The sequence below is a fragment of the Abramis brama genome (genome assembly GCF_963993115.1).
Source record: "Abramis brama genome assembly, chromosome: 17".
In the NCBI taxonomy this organism is placed as follows: domain Eukaryota; kingdom Metazoa; phylum Chordata; class Actinopteri; order Cypriniformes; family Leuciscidae; genus Abramis; species Abramis brama.
The window spans coordinates 21,077,016-21,098,015 of record NC_139979.1 but is presented as its reverse complement, the minus strand read 5'-3'; the positions used below and the strand labels follow the sequence as shown (position 1 = coordinate 21,098,015).

The following is a 21,000-nucleotide window of genomic DNA, read 5'->3' as shown; positions in this document are numbered from 1 at the left end:
TTTCAGATCAAAACAGTGATTGAATTATTACGAGTGAATAAGAGTGAATTCATGCGACCCACCAATCCGGGTTTTGTCTATTCCCACATCGAAGGCATTGACCAGGTTTTCAAGGAACATGCGAACCAGACGGAAATTGATTCTTCCGATGCTCCAAGATCCATCGACCAGGATGACAATATCTGCGACGGCAGGAGTTGTGCATACAAACTGATCCACTGGATTATGAGAGATAGACAGAGAAACAGAAAAAGAAAGAGTGAACTTCGTTGCACTTATACAGTCCCACAGCATGGCTATAGATCCAAAAACATTGTCCTTTGAAGAATCAAACAAACTCAAAAGTCTGCAGTCTGTGAATGCAGGTACGGTTTTATTGAACCACTTTGTCATTGCCCAAAGTATCATCATAGGGCAGGGAAGAACATGTTTGATTTATGAACACAGCGGCAAATATCAACCAAAGCAAAATTATTTTACTCATTCAATTTTAACAGCAATAGTGAGAACAGCTCTGGGATCCACACCGGTTAGAGACAACTGATGGCATCTTGAACTTGAACAAATCATGTGTGTGTTTATGTCTCTGTGAGTCCTACAGTGCAATAACTATACATACACACACAGCGGGGGTAAAGTGATGAAGTGTCAGTACGGGCAGTAAATCTGAGGAGCGCAGGACCACAGAGCTCAGCATTGCATCATGGGAGTCTGTTTTGTTCCTCCCTCAATCATTTATTTTCACAGAAGGCCTTATAGCATGATACAAGTCTTCTCTATAAGAGCATTAGTGTTTGGCACCATCTACAGAGGGTTGAAATACAGAACAGGGAAACACTATAAACTTTAGTCTCAGACATGAATACAGAGAAACCCGTTGACACAAAGATGGCAACGAGGAGGAGACCATGGAGGCTCTTAATCTGGGACTAATAACATGTTTTTATCATCTTAAAAGTAAAAAAAAAAAAAAGTATTTCTTTCCAAACCAGATTTTCATTGTTCCATGGAACACAAAAGGTAAAATAAAGATAAAAAAAGTTTTCAATATAACGGAAGTGACTGAGGACTTAAAAAAGATGCAAAAGGACCATAAAAGTAGTCATTATAACTTTTATTCCTTTTATTTCATTTTGATATTTTTTGGTGACGCATAGACAAAAATGTATTATTCACAAATAATATTTTATTTCAATGAGTTGCTAACTGTTGGGACCACCAGAATCAAACAGTTGAGAACTTGAGAAACAAATCTTTGATTTGTGATGAACGATTCAGTTTTGTGTCATCAAAAATATCTGACTCAAAAGAACAATTCATTCACTAATCGTATATTGCTACTCTCTCATGAGTGTGTCAAGATTATTATGCCTATTATGTGAAGATTTTCAGTGAATAATGAATCAAAATGTGATATATTATGCGACAATTTTCAGTGAATAATTTATATTTTGATCTCGTGAGAAGATTTTCAGTGAATAATTACTTAAATTTATCACTTATGTGAAGATTTTTCAGTAAAAATCATTTAATGGATCTCTTATGTGAAGATTTTCAGTAAAAAAATATTTAACTTATCTCTTATGTACTTATTTTCAGTACATAATGACAAATTTGAATCCATTGTGTGACAATTTTCAATGAACAACAATTAAAATTTTGATCTTGTGAAAAGACTTTCAGTGAATAATGATTTACATTTTATTTTATTAATTGATTATTTTGTTGTATTTATGTATATATATATATATATATATATATATACAATATTTATTACATACAGCTATCATATGACTTACTAAAAAACATTTAGGCAAACAATGTAGCACATATGTCAAATGTATCACTTTTATACTTCTATGTTACTTTTGTGTTATGTGTTGTTATATATGTGTTGTGGAGCATGACAGCCTCATCCCTCATTAACTTTCATTATTACCTTTTTGTGTTTCATGAATAAAAAAATGACAAAAAAAACATCAAGGTGTGTAAATAAAGACTTTTCTTTTAAATAAATTTTTGAGTGAACTACCACAGTATAGACAGGTACTGAAAAGCACATCATGGCAGGCAAATCTATTAGGCATGTCTGTTGAATCAGTTTAGTTTTACCACAACGAAACGATTCGGCTCTCTGAGAAAACACTCAATAAAAACCGCCATTCAATTGCTGCAAGATGTTTAATTAACTCCTGCGCTTCTTAATTCCTCTCCAACTATTTATGTCTGCAAATAGTGGCGTAGTTCGATCCATGCCACTACACAAAGAGTGGCTTGTCAAGACACAGGTACCTTCTGCTGTTATCAGTGAGCCATTGAGAGCCCTGGTATCACTAATCCACGTTAGCCCCTCTATCAGAGAACACAGGGCTGATTGTATCCTGAGATTCATAGGAGAGGAAACATCAGACCCATCAGCGATCCGGCAACATCGATTTATTAAGCCCTAAGTGACCCTGGGCTTATCTACTAAGCAACAGACTCCTCATTGCCGCCTTAGAAAACCCATAAAGGTCATGCGATTGCAATAGGATGCCATGGAAGTGCTTGCTGCAATGCTGTCGGGCTGCAAAAGCTCTTTTGGTTTGCGGGACGTCCTCTGGGAGCTCTCAATCATACATATGCTGGAGGAAAAGAAGAAGAGACAAGCAAATGAGATTAACACGACAGACAATGCAATCAACTCTTTCGCATCCTTCATGAATGCTAAGTCAAAGCAGCGGCGGTATGATAAATGCACTATGCATGCAGACCTTCATTAATTATGCCTTTTCTGGCTTCAATGTCGTCGCCTGTGTGTACCATGGCGTCTCCAGACATATGAAATATTCACTAGAGGTGAGACGCCACGGGCAGGTCTCGTGGCAGGTCACGTTTATTGTTCTCATTAGATGCATATTAAGATTAACTACCGAATAGATGCTCTTGCTGTTCCTGTCAGAACTCTCGTGTCAAAAATTTGTCAGCTATCTTTGACTCCCTTGTCGCTGGGGTGTCTAGACTACTAATGTGGGGGGAAGGAGAATTCTTGCTCTTTCAAGATTTTGAATAATGAGTGAGTTTTTAGTAAGCATGTCTTTTTGGCCACCTTTCAACTCTCTTTGAGGTGAAGTCATTAAGATATACAGGGATGTTGAAGGGATAAAGATATAGGAAGCCTGAGGTTATAACAGACTGCTTGATATCTGAAGTGGTTCTTAATATGCTGACAGTCTCACCAAAATAATTATGCTTGTGCTACCTACAAGCAGCTATTATGAAATACAACACACTCAACAGGTTAGGACATTTAAAGGAACACGCCGACTTTTTGGGACTTTAGCTTATTCACCGTATCCCCCAGAGTTAGATAAGTCCATACATAACCTTTTCATCTCCGTGCGTGCCGTAACTCTGTCTGACGCACCCACCGCTAGCCTAGCTTAGCACAAAGACTGGAGGTAAATGGCTCCAGCTAGCATACTGCTCCCAATAAGTGACAAAATAACGCCAACATTTTCCTATTTACATGTTGTGATTTGTATAGTCACAGCGTGTACAAATAACAAGGTCACATGAGACACAGCCATCTTCTAACTGTATACATACTGAAAATTATATTCTCAAAAGCACTGCTACTTCTGTGAAGCGATTTACTCCAACTCTGAGCAAACTCTGCTCCTCACCACGGGGCTTCTCAGGTGCTGCGAGCAAATCACTCCGCCCAAGTAGCAGTGCTTCGTGCGTTATACAGGTTTTGTTGAAATTTTCTAAAGATTTTCTACATTTTTTTAAAGAACAGTATTTATTCTAAACAATATAAATCTATTCAATGTCCCTTTTGGGGTCAGTTTAGTGCATCTTTGCTCAATAAAAGAATCAATCTATTAAAAAACTAACATAACATAACATAACATAACATAACATAACATAACATAACATAACATAACATGGGCCCTATCATACACCCGGCACAATGTAGCGCCAAGCCCATTTGCGCCCATTTGTGCGCCCATGGGCGTGCATGTCTGAAAACGAGGTGTGTTCTGGCGCATTGTTGGCACGTTGCTATTTTGAGGCAACTAAAATTGACTTGGCCATTGACCAACAAAAACCTGGTCTAAAGTCAATGGCGCAATATATATATTTTTTATTTAAAGAGCGCATAAGTAACGTGTGCCTATAGGCGGGTGCACAATGCGCATACACTCTAGCTGCTTATTACACGCACAGCAGCACACAAACATGCCAAATATTAAAAATAAAAGGATTACAGTGTAAAAGATTATTATTGTGTACATAAAGACATGGTGGAATCCGGCTTGACCCGTAGATGGTCTGAGCCTTAACCTTGCGCATGAGCAGATCCGTTTGCTCTCTGGAGAAGCGTTCAGTCATTTTGCTTGTAAATTCCGTCATGTAAATAGCGAATCCACCATGGCGCGAGTGCAACTGGCTTTTAAAGGGAATGGGAGATGAGACTCTGATTGGTTTTTTGCACGTTACGCCCAAAACACACCCATTACTAATCAAGAGAATAGGGACAACCCTTTTAGACCACATCAACCATTTTTCCCATCGTTAAACTAGCAAAAGTGGATTTGGACACGCTCTAAGTGAACTTGCGCCCTGCGCTTTAGACCATGCGCTTAGATCGTTAAAATAGGGCCCCATTTTTGAGCTACAGGAGAGAGAGGAAAGAGAAAAAGAAAGAGAGAGAGTGGAGTGCAATAAAAGGTATAGCCAGAAGAAGAGCCCGTCTGGTACCCTCAGGAGCATGTTTAAATACCATTCAGTGCCCATTAAGGTTAGTTCCTTAAGGTTAACAACTCTGACCAACAGATTTCCCCCTCTATTCCCACTTTTTCTACATCCTAAAAAAGCAGACAGAGGTCACTGAAAAAGTGAGAGGAGAGCGGCAGATCTATCTAGCATTTTATTACGGTAGCACTATTCCTTTTTCCTACTTCAGCTCTCGCTCAGACTGCCAGCCATGCCAAGTATGCTATGGGTTGTGGCGTCAGCAGAGCAACATAGTCAACTGCCAAACAATGCACAGGCCAAAGAATGGGCGCCTTTGTTCTAAAGAGCACACAAGGTTAATCAGTCCACTCCATCTAAATAATCCGAAAGGACAGATAGCATGCTACAGCCGGGGCTCTTCTGGGGCTTTTGGGGGAATCTAAAAAGCACACTCTTTCTGACCAGTTCCACTATTTCCCTAGAGTTGGCAGGAGAACCTGAAACAGGCCTATAAGACATTTAAGCATGTAATTTTCTCTCTTAATAGGACGTGAAGTGACAAGAAGAAATAAAGGGTGAATTCGAGTTTACAGAGGGCTGAAAGTAGTCTGGCTATCACTAGACCAAGCTCAATCTTTTAAGATTGAACATTAGTCTGGGGAGTCTGCTATGTATTTTCTACTGCACAAGAGGCGTGATCAACGGGCATAGTTCAAATGACTCTGTACACAATTGGTCCTTCAACCAATCAGACCAACGATCCAGGTGACGTACTTTGCAGCGAAAACTCCAGGCAGGAAACGTGTCAACAGATGTGTTGGTTTGGAGCACTGATCAGTGGTTTGCAGAAGCAGCAATGGCATCAAGCGATTTTTGCAGGTTGTGCAAAAAAAAACATGAAAGTAAGTGGTATGTACACCCACTCGAGCGATTTGTTTGCTAAACTAAAGAAGCCATTGAGCATCGTCAAGAGGTTAAAAGGCATTGGATTGGATTAAACCCGCCAATAGTGCGCCAGGTGGATAAGCCAGTTTGTGATTGGTCCTCGCAAATTTGTAAAGGAAGCAGGATAGAAGAATGTACAGGTTTCCAGCCTGAGGTGCAGGGCGATATCAAATCGCCAGCAGATCGGGCAGGGTTTACCCAGTCTAGGCTGAGAGCTCAGTGCTGAGGAACAAGTTTGGATTGGCGGGTTGTGATGTCACTACATAAGGCTGTGCTCATGATTATGAATTAGGTTGTGCTGATTTGGCACTGAAATATATAAAGTCAGTATGGCTCAGATAGTTTTTAGGGATGCATGATACATCTGGACCATATTGGTTATCAGCAAATATTACCGATTTTTATTTGGATATACTGCCGTTCAAATGTTTATGGTCAGTAATATATATTTTCAACAAGGATGCATTCAATAAGTTTATAATATAAAAAAAGAGTTCTACTTCAACTAAATGCTGTTCTTTTGAACTTTCTATTCATCAAAGAATCCTGAAAAAAAGTAGCACTTTCCACAAAAATATTAAGCAGCACAACCATTTTTATTATTGATAATAATGAAAAATGTTTCTTGATATTTAAACAGTATTAAAGTAAGTTACAATTTAATTTTAAGTTAAATTAATATATATATTTAAAAAAAATAGTTATTTTAAATTGTAAAAATATTTCACAGTATTATCACAATGTTTTACTGTATTTTTGATCAAATAAATTCAGCCTCAGTGAGCACTTCTTTTAAAAACTTAAAAAATCGTACCAAACCTCAAACGTTTGAACAATAGTGGATATTACCTGATATTGGATAATTAATTAATTAACAGTTATCAGCCAAAACATAAAAATGATCAGCATCGAAAAGAATTTTATATATTTTATTATTTTTATTTTTAATCATGTAAAATTTTAATTTACTTTTAATAGTCAAGATATTACAAATAAATGTATATGTTTCACTGATTGATTATCACTATACTGTATGTAAATGCACATTTGTTTGTGAAAAAATAAAATCAGTAACTACAGCAAACTAAATCCTGTATCAGAAATGCACTTGTCATTGGGAGTCAGGTATACATTTGAATATCATCTGACAAAGTTTGGTTGAGTGGGCTGAAAGTGGAGAAACGCAGACCCGGGGCCCTCCAGTTCCGGCTCCCCTACCAGACGTGAATCTACAGTGTGGAACGGAGTTATGAGAGCGAAGAAGAGCATTTGTGATGTTGACGTGTGGGAGCGGTGATGCAGCCCACGTCTAGATTCCTCCAGGCAGACCAGCTGGAAACTGTAATGATTACTATTCTCATTCTCATAGCACTCCTGTTAGATTCTCATTCTCATTCAGCGCTAAAGAGATCAGGCATCTTCAGACCAGACACGCTCAGTCTGCACACTAACCAGTCTGTTCAACATGCTTTTTTTCATTTACATATTCTTCAACTGTAAACTATATGGTTCATTTAAGTGCAGCAGATGATGGATCTAAGAATGCACCCTCAGTAGCCGCGTTTCCATTACCCTTCAAATTGCGCAAATTGAAATTGCGAATTGAAAATACACCCAATGGAAACACGTCAATTTCGCAAAAACTCCCATTTATCGCAAAAAAAAAGTTTTTAGGTGGTTTTTCAGGCAATTCGAAAAATAAATATTTCACAAAACTGCAATGGAAACAGTTTTTGGGCATTTACAGGTCACCTGACGTACATGACGTGGTATGTTTGGACAGAATACGAGACAGAGTTCTTTATTAAATTTAAATAAGACAAAAGAATTACAGGAATAATGGATTCTAAACCTCAAATAAATGCCACAATCAAGACCTCGAAGCAGATGTGAGGGAGAAACACCCAGAAACACCTCATATGTGCCACTCACAAGTATAAGGGTCGTTCCTTACCATTAATGCTTGGAAAACACACATACGTCTCCTTCGATTAATAATAATGACCAGTGCAGTGGCTGGGATATAGGACAGAAACCTACCAATGTCCGTTGCCATGGTTTTTGGAATGACTTTACTTATCGCGAGAGGAAGTTTTAGTCGCATAACATCGGTTAATGGAAACGCCGTCATTTTGCAATAGTTTTTTGTCGACATTTAGAAAAAAATCGCAAAGGTTTTGCACAAATCTGTAATGGAAACGCGCCTAGTGTTTGACCAAGCAGAAATTGGATTCATGAATATTGACCAATCATATGCCTTATGTTGAATTCACTGTCATGTAAAAGTCATCAGATGCCTCTAAGCCTCGCTCTGAGAATGTCCAAATAATTCTGCCCAATCTAATGGCTTCCATACCACATGCAAAGGATCCAATCCTTCAAAGTAAAGGAATTTCAATCATTAATATGGTTTGCAGTCCACGGCTTCTTTACAAGCTCATGTATTTTTTATTTTTTTTTCCAGATGACCATTTCTCCCAGACATGAAGATGATTTATTGTGGGGCCTCCATTTATCTGGTAATGAAATTGACTATGTTGTAATTCTGTCTGATATTTATTTAATTTTTGGGATGCTTATATTATTTTCAAGCAGCATTTTTACTAAAATGCAGGCTTTGGGCTATGTCTGGGCTGGAGGGATTGTTTTACACCCCGTCTGGGGTTTGCGTGGGAACAGGCACAGACCGAAAAGGCCTCTAGACACTTTGAACATGTCACTGCTAATTTCCAAACTGCCCTTCAGCTACACACTATATACAGCATCTGCTAACAGGGCTCTCACACAAGGAGAAGTGATGTTATGAGCACAAATAAATATAAAACAGAAACCTACAGGGTTTGGGTAATCGTGGCTACGAAGCAAGGCTGTCTTGGCTTGTCAAAGCTTGCTTTGAAGAAAGACAGTTGCATCACACGCTGAGATCGATGGTCAACAGAACTTTTCTGAACTTCTAGAAATGTATTTCAGAGAAAATGTATATATGCAATAAGCCTCTCTTGGGTATAACACCCAGAAGGCTAATCAATATTCAATAATACAAACATACTGTATCAGTGTTCCATTTTTTTAATAAATGCCATCAAATACACCATTTACATATATTATAAAACATACAGTGACTCTACACTGCACGTAACACAAGTAACTTAGCAAGGTATAAATTGTCTCTGATTCAACTCCATGCATGCAAACTGTCCAAAAGCCTACAAGAGAATCCACAAGTGTTGGAATCTTGGAATTTTTTTTATTACACAGCTTTCTGAAATACTTGGTCATCCTGCAGTCAAAAATGCTGTAGAATGACCGCTAAGCTATTTATTTGACCTTTATATGTGGCAACAATCTGCTACACTGAGGTAATTCTAGGTTTTTAGTCTTGGGGGATCTGATTATGAGCTGATGTGGAACTAAGCCATTAATTAATTATTACTGAATCAGCAACTAATAAAGAGTATATACTGTATGATGATTAAATAATATATGAATTGCTATTAATTAAACCATGTATTAATTCCAAATAACATATAGTATTAAAGTCCCCCTGTGGTGAAAATCAAGCTTTTAATGTTGTTTATATGTCTATGTGGTGTTTTAAATATACTTTAAGACAAAACATGTGCAAATTCACAAGTCAACGCCATTGTTGTTGTTGTTGTTTTTTCTTTAAAACTGCAGTGAACCAAAGAGAAGCCATTTTCAATGGCTGGAAATTGAAATCTACGGTTTAGTGTGGATGTCAAAACCAAAATGGCATATTACACAACAATTAGTTAATAGTCGTGTGACTCAACAAGTCATAACATTAATAATTAATTAAAGCAGACAACTGGAAGTTAAATTATATGCATGATAATAAGCAACTAGTTTATCGTGAGAATTGTACCCTTAACTAAAGTGTTACCATTAATGCATATTAGTGCCCATGAGAATTCTGTCATCATTTATTTACCCTCATGTGCTTCCAAACCTGAATGACTTTTTTGCTTTAGTGGAAAAAAAAATACATTAAAACATTTGTTTGGTGTTTTGTTGGTGTGCGGTTTTTTTTTTTTTATGTTGTTTAATGTTTTGGTTTTTATTTTGTGTAGATTTGTGCTGTGTTTTATTTAGTTTGATGTTGTTTTTGTGTTGTTTTTTTTTGTTTTTGTTTGTTTGTTTTTTTTGTTCATACAATAAAAGTTAGTTGTTGTTTGGACCCCGCTGACTTTCAAAATATATTCTTTTGTTTTCCACTGACAAAAAAAGGTCATACAGATTTGGAATAAATGAGGTTGTGTAAATAATGACAGAAGTTTAATTTTCATTTTTTTTATATATCCTTTAAGTGCAAGAGGTTGCGAGTTTGAATCTTGTTTGAAAAACAACTTTTTGAAAAAAAATATATATATAAAAAAAAAATATATATATATATATATATATATATATATATAAAGTTTTTCAATAAGTGTTTATCAGTACTTTTGTCAGTGTTTTTGGTTGCAGTTTATTTGATTTCACTAGAATGAAGAGCGTTCAGAATCTTTGGATGAAAGATGTGTGTGAGGCAGTGCTCCAAATATTGCCACTCTATATTACCTACTGGGTCTGCCAATGACTAGTGAGGAATGGATAAAACTTAATTCAAGGATCTTTGATGTTTCTGAGTACTGGAAAGGGGAGGATTTAGAGTGAAATCACCTCTGATAACTTACTGCAGCAACGTGCAGAGAGTCAGATTTATAAGAGCACTGACAGCTGAATTAATCACCGATTTGTAGAGCGGATGAAATGCAAGACGCAGAGCCTCCGTGTTGTACACTTTTCTAGCGTCTAATAGCCTATTTGCCCTACGTATCCACCTTATTTTCCAACACGGAAGTAAGCTATTTTCTGTGAATGTGCAAGACTTCCGGTTCATTAGTCGCTATATGGAAATAACGAGAAGAAAAACAAAGTGCAGAAAATGGAAAAACTGTTTGAGCTACAAACCAGCATGTTTATAAATAAGCCACCAAATTAATATAATAGGGTAAGAAATACCAGTTTGCAATATCAAGCAGCATATACATCTAAAAATAACTGGAAGCCAGACACATTCAATTTACAAATGGCCAAGCACTCTTACTTGAAAAATATAGAGTGGATATCACTCTGTGGTGTCTTTCTTCTCACATAATTAAAGAATTTTAAATCAATGTTGCTTGTGTATTTATTTATTTATTTATTCGGTAAGCCCTTAAAGCTGCATTCCGTAACTTTTTTGGGTTAAAAATGATCCAAAATACATTTTTGAGCAAGTAAATAACCAGCCAGTGTTCAAAACGATCTGCTTTCCTTGGCTTGATTCAAAACAGTAAGCCTGTAATAATGTTTTTAATTCCAGTGGTACTGGTGGATTTCCGCGGGAAACTCGAGCATGTCTTTGTGTCATTACGTCACATCTGTACACATAAAGAAGGTGTCTCGGCTAGTAGGCTATATTGCGTGTGAGGATGTTGGAGATGGAGATCTATAGCCTTTTCTCACAGCACTTGATGTAATTAAACTTATCAATTTGATGGCGGATTCAGAAAGGTTCAAACGACAATCACCAGTGACAACTGGAGATTCATCCGTTGTAAAATGCAAAAGACTTCGGACTTCGGAGTGGCTACAGGGCCATGCGAAAACAAGGATAAATATCGGAAGGGCTTTTGAAAGGTGGCGTGAACTCCGTGTTTTGAAGCGGTTCAAAACGGATGCAGAGACAGCTTTTTTTCTGCTGGACAGGTAAGACATAAGCGATCGTTAGATTTAATCAGCGTGATTTACTGCAATGCTTTTTTCCCCTTAGTTGGTCAGAACAAAAGTGGATGTTACTTGTTCAGACGACATTTTCTGGTAAAAAATTATTATGTTCGTCATACTTCCAAAAAGTAAAATCTGTGATTCCGAATGACAGTATCCACACCGGCGCGGTGACTGACAGCCGCACATTCTCCTCAAAACATCGGATTCATCCGCGCTGTGCCATGCCGAGGCACAACCCACATAAAGTTGATAATTCCGCGAATAACTGCAATTGCAGATTTCGAACAAAGATGGCGACAAAGAGGAAAAACTACGGACTGCAGCTTTAAATAAGGTGGACAGGATATAAAAGTTTCATCCACTTCATGTACCTGTTGGTGGTCATTTTGTGATAATGACCGTCTGATTGTACATCATCCATTACTTGTATCCCATTACATCATCATGTTGCAGTCATCCGCGATATCAATTTGACTAGCACTTCCCCAGATGTCATTATATAGGCGATCCTCATAGGGGTTAATTAGTACTCATTTTCATTAAGCTATAGGCCAGACAGGGTGCAGTCTAAAAGTAGCAACAGCTTTGAGAGATGTTGCACTTTGGCATTTACCATTTTAGTCCGAGACTTTGAAATGTGAGCACGGGGAATTAGTGCCAGAGAGGGAAATAATGTGGATGAGAAAGAAAGAGCGAGAAAAGCCCACCTCACCCTCCTAGTGTCCTTTGCTGTAATGAGTGAACTACTTTTTATGTTCAGAAGCCCCCTACATCAGCTTCAGTTCAGTCCGATCTCTGACCTTCTTCTCATGTGCGGGTGAAGGGCAGGACGGAGAATCGCTATCCCACAAGAGCCACTATTATCCAGCTCTGTGTTTCATCAACCGCCAGTCAAACCAGCCCACACAACACCAAATCTCGGTCTCCATGCATGTGCATCATAAAAAACAGTCCTTGGAAAAAATGACCAGAGGCATTACTAAATCCTGAAGGAGGGCAGAACCTAAATAAATGATAGCACTGGAGATTAACGTGGCGATAAATTTTAGAAGCCGAGCGTGCTTCCTCTCAAAGGTTTGACAGATGTTATGAAAATATCAGTTTGCCCTCGAGTTGTGCCTTCCCTCAGGCCTGGCACTTTATATGGGCGAGGTGTCTGAGGAGAACTCCTTATTGAGTCATCCATTAGCCGCCCAACACGGCTTTAAACAGACAGTTGTTGGGTTGCCCCCATTTTAGGCACTACATCTATTAAAATATAATGAGAATTTGTGCTCTTAGACAAGATACACATATCAGCTTCAATCTGACCACAAAAAGAAATCAATTTCTTAATTCTTTTTGTCTTGTTTTTCAATAGAATATCTAAAAATCCTTTAAACATCCTTTAAAAAGTATTACATTTACACACAAAGCAATATTGTATAAGAGAATCAGTGCTTTTTATATTATTTATATATTATTATAGTATTTATTCATATTTTGAATTAAATTCTATTTGTACATTTTCAGTTTTCATTTTAATTTATTTCAATTTGAGTAATTATTTGTGCTTTTGTCATTTTTTCTAATTATTTTACTTCAACTTACAATTGTTTATTTCAGTTGTTTATTGTTCAGGTAACATTTTTGATTTTCCTTTAAGTTGTTCATCAAATATTACAATTTTATTTTAAATATAAATTATATACGGTATATATATAATACATTTTAAAGGTTACATATTTTTACTGGAAGACAAAAATGCTGATTAAGAAAGTGATTTTTGCAGTGTTTCAAGACAATGTCTTTTCATTATAATGTTGTATTGTTCCCTAAAGAAGATTTCATCCGAGATTTAAAATCTTAATGACCCTGAATCGCTGCCAAACTCTCCTCCAAGACGTATGAATTCATGGAGAGGGACCAACACATCATAGTCCCAGATGCTTAATGGTGCTTGTGCAGAGGACAAGCTCCACACATATATTCACAGTTATGCCCCGCTGGATTATTACTGATTCCCCCGGTGGGAGGTACTGGGGCAGAGGTTTTATTACCACACCAGAGAAAAGCGTTGTAAATACCCATCAAACACCTGAGCAGAGACTTGTATTAGCGCGCAGCAGACGTCCTGTAGGTCACATGCAAGGTGAGAGTTGACATGAGCAAAATGAAAGAACATTAAGAGAAAAGAGGAAACAAAATAGGACAGAAGGGGACACAGAGAGAAAGACAGTCTTGTTTTTCAGTATTTATATACACACTACACAGCATATATACCGTCGCATGATCCTTCAGAAATAATTCTTAATGGTGAAAACAGTTGTGCTGCTAAATATTTCTGTGTAAACCAAGACACTTTTTTCAGGAATCTTTGATCAATAGAAAGTTTAAAAGAACAGCATTTATTTGAAAATTACTTTACTAACATTTGTGATCAATTTAATGCATTGCTGCTGAATAAACATGTTAATTTCTTTCAAAAAAAATCTTACTGACCCCAAACTTGTTTTTGTTACTTAATCTTTTGAATGGCGTAAGAAATGGCGTATATATACGGCATATATAAATATATATATATTATTTTTTTATACAGATAATGTTTAAGATTTTTTTTTAAATTTAAGCTGAAATAAACAAATAAAATAAGCTAACGGGGTAGGAAAAGTAAACTTAATACAATAAATATTATCTAAAAACATATCTTATGAAATGTTCTTAAGTAAATTGGTATTGTTAAAATATGTTTAGGTACTTTAACTGGACAATAAGACAAAAATACTGATTAAAATGTGTATATTTTTGCAGCGCATTACCACAGGCTTTTTGCAAGTGTCATATGTGACAGATTTGGTAAGTAGTAAGAAAAAAGGATCTGTCCTACGCAATACATTCTCACATCAGTAACCTCATCATCAGAATGACACAATCGTGTACCGTTCACAATGTTACAGCTGTCGGATCTGCTCTACATATTCTCACTGCGTGTTTGAAGCAGAGAAACATGGACATGTGAAATGTCCACTATAAACGGCAACTCTTGTTCATTGAAAGTTTGCAGCTGAGACCCCGGCAAAAACTCATTCGCACACACACACACATACACACACACACACACACACACACACACACACACACACACACACACACACACACACACACAGATTAAATATACGGCTCTCCAGGCATTATACCAGCTCTTGATGATTACATCAGAGCCTCGCTGGCCCTGAGCTGCCCTCTCTCTTAATTACAGGAAGGGATATTAAATCAGGCATGAACCAGGGTGTCCCACTGCAATAGTCTCATGTATGGGGGTTATAATTTACCCTTACTTCCTGTTGGAACACCTATAGTAAAAAAAATATTTTTTCAGGCCTAAATATAAGATTTATGTATGAATTGCACATAAAATATCCATACAGTTTTAAATTAAACAAATTAATAAATAACTAATAATGTGTTGCATATTTGTCAGGCATACATACATACATGAAAATATATAAACATGGTTATTGAATACTATATTATACACATTATATTTATTAGTACTATTACATAAATCTTATCAGTTTCAACCCATTTTATGTATGAATGACTGACAAATGTGCATCACATTAAGTTTATGTTAAAAATGTAACAATCCAAACGGATGGAAATTGTAATACGCAATTCAAATGCATAAAGTTTTTTTGAGAGTACGGTAACAGAGTTATAAACAAACAAAGGGTCATAGAAAGCAAAATTCGCTGTGGGACTGGACATTGATCTGTCTTTAATGTTCCGAGCTCAAAGAAAAGTATTTCTATCGCAGACGAGGGACCAGATGAGAGAGGAAACAAATCTCTTAACAGCTTTAGTTTAATTCAAACCCCCGGTCCCTAGACGGCCATGACCGAAACAGCACTATTGAAATGAATTCAGCAGCGGTGTATCCCTTACTCGCGCTGATTCTGCCTAATGGCTATAACAGGTCTTTTGTGGACTTCCTGATCTAGTACTGTAGTTGTAATGAAAAATTCAATCAGGCCTTAATAAACAGCTGGCCCATCTAGAGTTTGTTTGCTTAGTGTGGGCAAAAGGCCAGGCGGGCAGCTGTGTGATGCTAAGCACCTGTAATGGCCTTTGGTTTCACATCTGGCACGGCAAAGATTGGCGCTCTCTCTTGCAATATGGCTGATGTGATTACACCAGTGCTACTACAAATTAATCACAAAACAGATTCCACATACGCTCACTTGATCAGCACAAGAATAAGAGGGAACGGCTGCAGAACAAGCGATCAGCCTGGAATTTTAAAGACTTGGTAAAATAGTCTGATAATCTTTCTTGTATTCAGTAGAAACTACTGAATGTATACAGCACGAAACATACATCAATCAAGTCAGATTCGCAAACGAATTACCCTTTTTCATCTATTCTTTTAGTGACTCAAAATCATACAGCATGACCAGCGTAGTCTGATTTCCAAACGAATGACTCTTTTGAATCTATTATTTCAGTGAATCAAAACCATACAGATTATTAAACATACATGATTCAGTCTAGTCTACGATTACCCATCTAATGACACTTTTGAGTAGTTAAAAGCCTAACCCTAACCCAAACAAAAACATACCATACAATCAGTGCAATCTGATTTCCAAACTAATGACTATTTTGAATCTGTTCTTTTAGTAAATCAAAACCTTACAAGATTCTTAAACAAATTACCATTTTTGAGTAGGTTATTTTTTAGTCAATAAAAAAAACATAGAGCATGACCAGTGTAGTCTAAATCAATGGTTCTCATTTATTCACTCATTTATCACACACACATACACACACAAGTACCATCCCAGCACTAACGGCGTCTAACAAAAGAATTAACAGCTTTCACGTTCGTCTTTTAAAATAAAGGTCTCACAACAGAAAAAAAACGATTTTCTTCTATTTACTGCTCTAAATGACACCTGAACAAATTGGCTGTTTTGTCAGTGGTATATTATAAAAATAAATGAATGAATAAAAGATAATATTTAGTTTGTTTAATATTGGTATTTAATATTTTTTCATGATAATTATGTAAAACATAAATATTATCAAAATGTTGGCTTTTTTTTCTTCAAAATATTAAAATATTTAAAACACTCATTAAGTGGACCATTAAGATAGCCTGACGTCGTCATACTCAGATTCTAGTCAGAATGTGAGTCTGATACTGCTCCATTGAGCTTTGATTATGGGGCGTGTTTCAACCGAACCAGGAAGGAAAATGCCTCTGCACTCAATTGGATAGACCTACAACCAATCAGAGCAACGGAGTAAGTGACGTATGTTTTCATTCATGTTTCCGATCGACAAATGCCTTGATCGCGGTTCTCTGTTCCTCTTTTAAAATGAATGCGCTGTCGATATCTTCTATAACAGACGCGATGGCGGAATCTACACATGTTTCATAAACAAAGTTCGGGAGGAGCACGTTCAAATAATCAGTCCAATCAACTTGTCATCAAACAATAACCGTCTACCGTCTACACTATCAGCATGAGAGGAAGCATATATATTCACTCAGTCAACTCACCTAACATTCCTTGACAGTTTTCAGCATCCCTCCACTCACTCTCGGCTTGTTCTTCCACAGCCATGAATACGGGGGGAGTACTTTGGGTTCGGGCCGAACACCGAGCCCGAGCCCGAGCCCGAGCCCTCTCCTCAGACAGCACGCCAAATATGCATTTATTCTATCTGACTTGAAATCTCAATTCTCCAGCGGCAGTCATTTGAATTCAACCCAAGTGCTCGTTGATGACGTGGATGATTACGTTACCATTGCTCATCTGTCCATCATCGTATAAAGCCCGCCCTGACAATTTGATTGGTCTGAACAATTTTTGTTCGGGCATAATAGCTCCTCAACGGATCGAGTCCAGACCGAACTTCCCGACCTAAAAATTTTGTGGGCGGGGCTAAGTTCGGCTGGCATCCAGGCTACCATTAAGAGGTATCAGAACCGGAATTAAATGGAACCAGTGAAAGTTCTCAATAACATTACTTATTAAAAACAAGTAATTACAGATCATTGAAGGGACATCAGGCCCTTATTGATTGATTTATGAAATTTTTAAATTCTGAAGTTTTTTTTTTTTTTTTTTGCTTTTCTGTACTACCAGTACTGTTGAAATAACTGTGACCATGCCTGAAAGCTTCCTTGATCAATATTCTTTGATTGCCTGATTAACAACTGATCATTGCCTTTGTTTAGAGCAAGCTAATCATAGCAACAACAACAGATATTGATCCAGAAACATCCTACTGGTGTAAATTAAGTGGTGAGTGTTTGAAAGCCTCCCTGAAGAATGCATAAATCTGTGATTAACATTTAAATAATTTGGTATGGCATATACTTATTTGTTGCTGTAGTCATATAAAAGTATTCATGAAAGCACTACCAGACAGATGTGAATTGCACAACACTGAGCAGAACATTTTAAGACATAGTTCAGCTGACACACCAAAAATGGTCTATCTGCGATTTGACGCCGCTGCGGTTGCCACGCGCTCTGCCTATCGGCTCCCTCCACCATTGGGCCGCTGGGCCAGATAAGATGTCACACTCCGAAAGTCTCCTTCAGAGAAAGTCCTGGAGCTCCTTCCTCCTTGTGAGGAAGATCCACAGAGTCGCTCTTATCACTGCTAACCTCAGCAGCCTGCCACCTGAGACCGGAGCCAAAATAGACATTATTAGCATTCCCAGTGCGTCGCACACCCTAATGCAGGGTAGCGGAGCGCTTTAAAGGACAGCCATCTCTGCACCTTATACAGCACATCCAAGAATAATGTTCCACACCAACGATCCTTTATTAAAAGCACCTCCCTCTGCGAAAAATCTTACATTAAAAATACCATCAGGTGAGGCTGATTTTCATTAGAAAAAAGGTAATCTGAGGTGAAGCAAAGCACAGTCACCTTGGGTACTCTCAAGGGGTGATATCATCTCTCTCTAGATTACAGTGGCTACAGGTATTGAATTCCTAAACAACAGCCCTCTCATATTAGTCCAGTGCCCTGCCCTTTGACAAAAAAAAGGTCAGAAAAGACCATTATCAGGCTTCTCCTCCCACACTATTAACGGGGAGGTGGGAGAAGGGAGCTTTGTCTGAAACAGACGTGACCACTGACCCCCGACACCTTTTCCAGCAAGCCCAGACAAAGACTATCACGCCCAGACAGCGGAAGTTGCATTCTGAACACCTTTCTCATTAAATAAACATAACTGCTGCATGTTTCTAGTGTTTTCCAATGAATCTTTAAAGTGCGTCTATTATGGTTTTCAAATATTCCCTTACATGCAGTGTGTAATATAGCTGTTTGTGAATGTAAACGGTCTGCAAAGTTGTAAAGTCGAAATTGTACGATAAAGTTATTGGCTGAATCCAAAATGCCCCCTATACCCTCTAATAGGGCATTATTTGAGGGGACAGCCATTTGTAGTGGTGTCCAAAACCAATAAGTGGACGTTATCGAGTGCACTCACATGCGGTGCATACCACAATGCACCGCAATAACGAGTGTACAGCCAATGTACGCTCAACGGCTGTCCAAATTCGCTCACTCGTTTTCATTCACTCCTTCAAGTGAACATTAGTGGACTAACGTAGGGAATAGTGATTGAGGGTTTAGGGGGCGATTGCGGATACAGCCATTGTCTCCCAAAAAAAATAACCAACTCTGAACCGCCTACACTGTAAAAAATTATCGTGATTTTAACGGTAAAAGATGCTACAGTGAAAAACTGTTAATTGGTTAACAGAAAGTTTCCGTACTATATACGGTAAATAACTGTGATAGATCTAATGGTACATTTAATGTAATTTTACTGTAAAATACCGTTAAATTTACAGTTTTTGAAAGTGAAAAAGAACAACTCATTGTATAATTTACAGTGAAAAACTGTAAATTGACATTCCCACAATTCCCTGCGTGACACTTCACATTTGATCTATTTTTGTTAAAATAACTATGTTTCTTCATAGTTTTCTTAGTTTGATCTAATCAGTTATGTACATTAGGGTTTTATGTTACATTTAATGTTGTTAAATTAATGTTTATTGCATTTTTAAAATGTCATGTGTGTTACCATGATGGTGTTTAATGTTTGTGTGAATGACACTGTGCAGCTTCTATTATATTAGTATTACATTTCTTGTGGAAGAGCTGCTTGTGATGAGCTTTGATTGATCATGTGACTCTCATCATGTGAGAGTGGTTATCAGTGTATTACAATGGTACAAAACAGATATTAATACTTCAATAGGACATTAAATTCACATTATATCAGATAATGAATTACGGTTTATTACTGTAAATTTTAAGTTAAGTCTGTAAAACCAATAACGTTGCTACCGTATTTTTGACGGCAAAGTACTGGCAATCACAGCTGCCGTTTTTTTACCGTAAAAATCACGGTTTAATTTTTTACAGTGTAAGCGAGTCGTCTGTAATTCGAATGCCATTGCGTTATGGTTCTACGTCACTAGAAAAGACATTTTGCATAATGCCCGTCTATGTTGTACATAGTCATTGTTTTGGTCGTCAATGAATGATTCAATGACTCATAACGCGCATAAGATGCTCACTTGTTGCCACCTACTTGCAATGAAACCTGCAGAAAGACTCTTTGAACAACTCAAAAGTAAACAAATCTTTTTTATGAACAAATTCTAAAGATTTGAGTCACTGGGATAAATCAAAATTTCTGCTAATTCTACAACGTTTTTTCCAATATTTGATATCATGATGGATCAATATAAACACCATACCATTTGGGGTTGGTAAGATTTTTTTTAAGTTTTTGGTTTTATTTATTTATTTAATGAAAAATACAGTAAAAATTGTAATATTGTAAAATATTATTACAATTTAAAATAACTTTTATTATTTTATTAATTTATATTTTATTTATTCCTATGATGGCAAAGCTGAATTTTCAGAATCATAACTCCTGTCAAAGCCACATGATCCTTCAGAAATCATTCTAATATGCCGATTTGCTGCTAAAAAAAACAAAAACATTTCTTATTATTATCAGTTGAAAAGTTTTGTGGAAACCATGATATATTCTTTGATGAAAAGAAAGTTTAAAAGAACAGCATTTATTTCAAATAGAAATCTTTTGTAACGTTGTTAATGTCACTATTAATGTGTCCTTGCTGAAAAATCTTTTAGAAAAATCTTACAGACCCCATTTTTTTGGTCGGTACAGTATATATATATAAATGGGTAATGCTTATGAACTAGTAGTCATCTGTAACTGATTTGTTGAAAAGCTGGTAAGTGTATGCTAGCCATACATAAGTATTACTGCTTGCCATTTGAGTGTTTGTTTGTTCATTTGACTGCAGAGTTTACACCGCTGGCTGCAATTTATTTCTTTTCCTCATTTATATCCACAGATGTTAAGCATGAGCACAATTACAGACATCTTGTAAAGATGTGCTTGGTGAGAAATTAAAAGGCAACAGCTTTGTGTTTATGACACCTTTCAATTTGCTTCTGGAAACGCTCATTTGAGAATAAAAGGATTGGGAGAGAAGAGAG

The 21,000-nt window shown here is 37.0% G+C and overlaps 1 protein-coding gene across 5 annotated transcripts in view; it reads right to left on the bottom strand.

Annotated features, from left to right (window-relative positions):
• col14a1a (collagen, type XIV, alpha 1a) overlaps positions 1 to 21,000 on the bottom strand; it is a 139,477-nt gene that overhangs the window by 100,714 nt on the left and 17,763 nt on the right. For all 5 annotated transcript variants that reach the window (XM_084088320.1, XM_084088322.1, XM_084088318.1 and 2 more), the window contains exon 6: positions 63 to 218. In XM_084088320.1, coding sequence (XP_083944446.1) covers positions 63 to 218 — 156 coding nt within the window. The remainder of the gene's footprint in view (positions 1 to 62; positions 219 to 21,000) is intronic.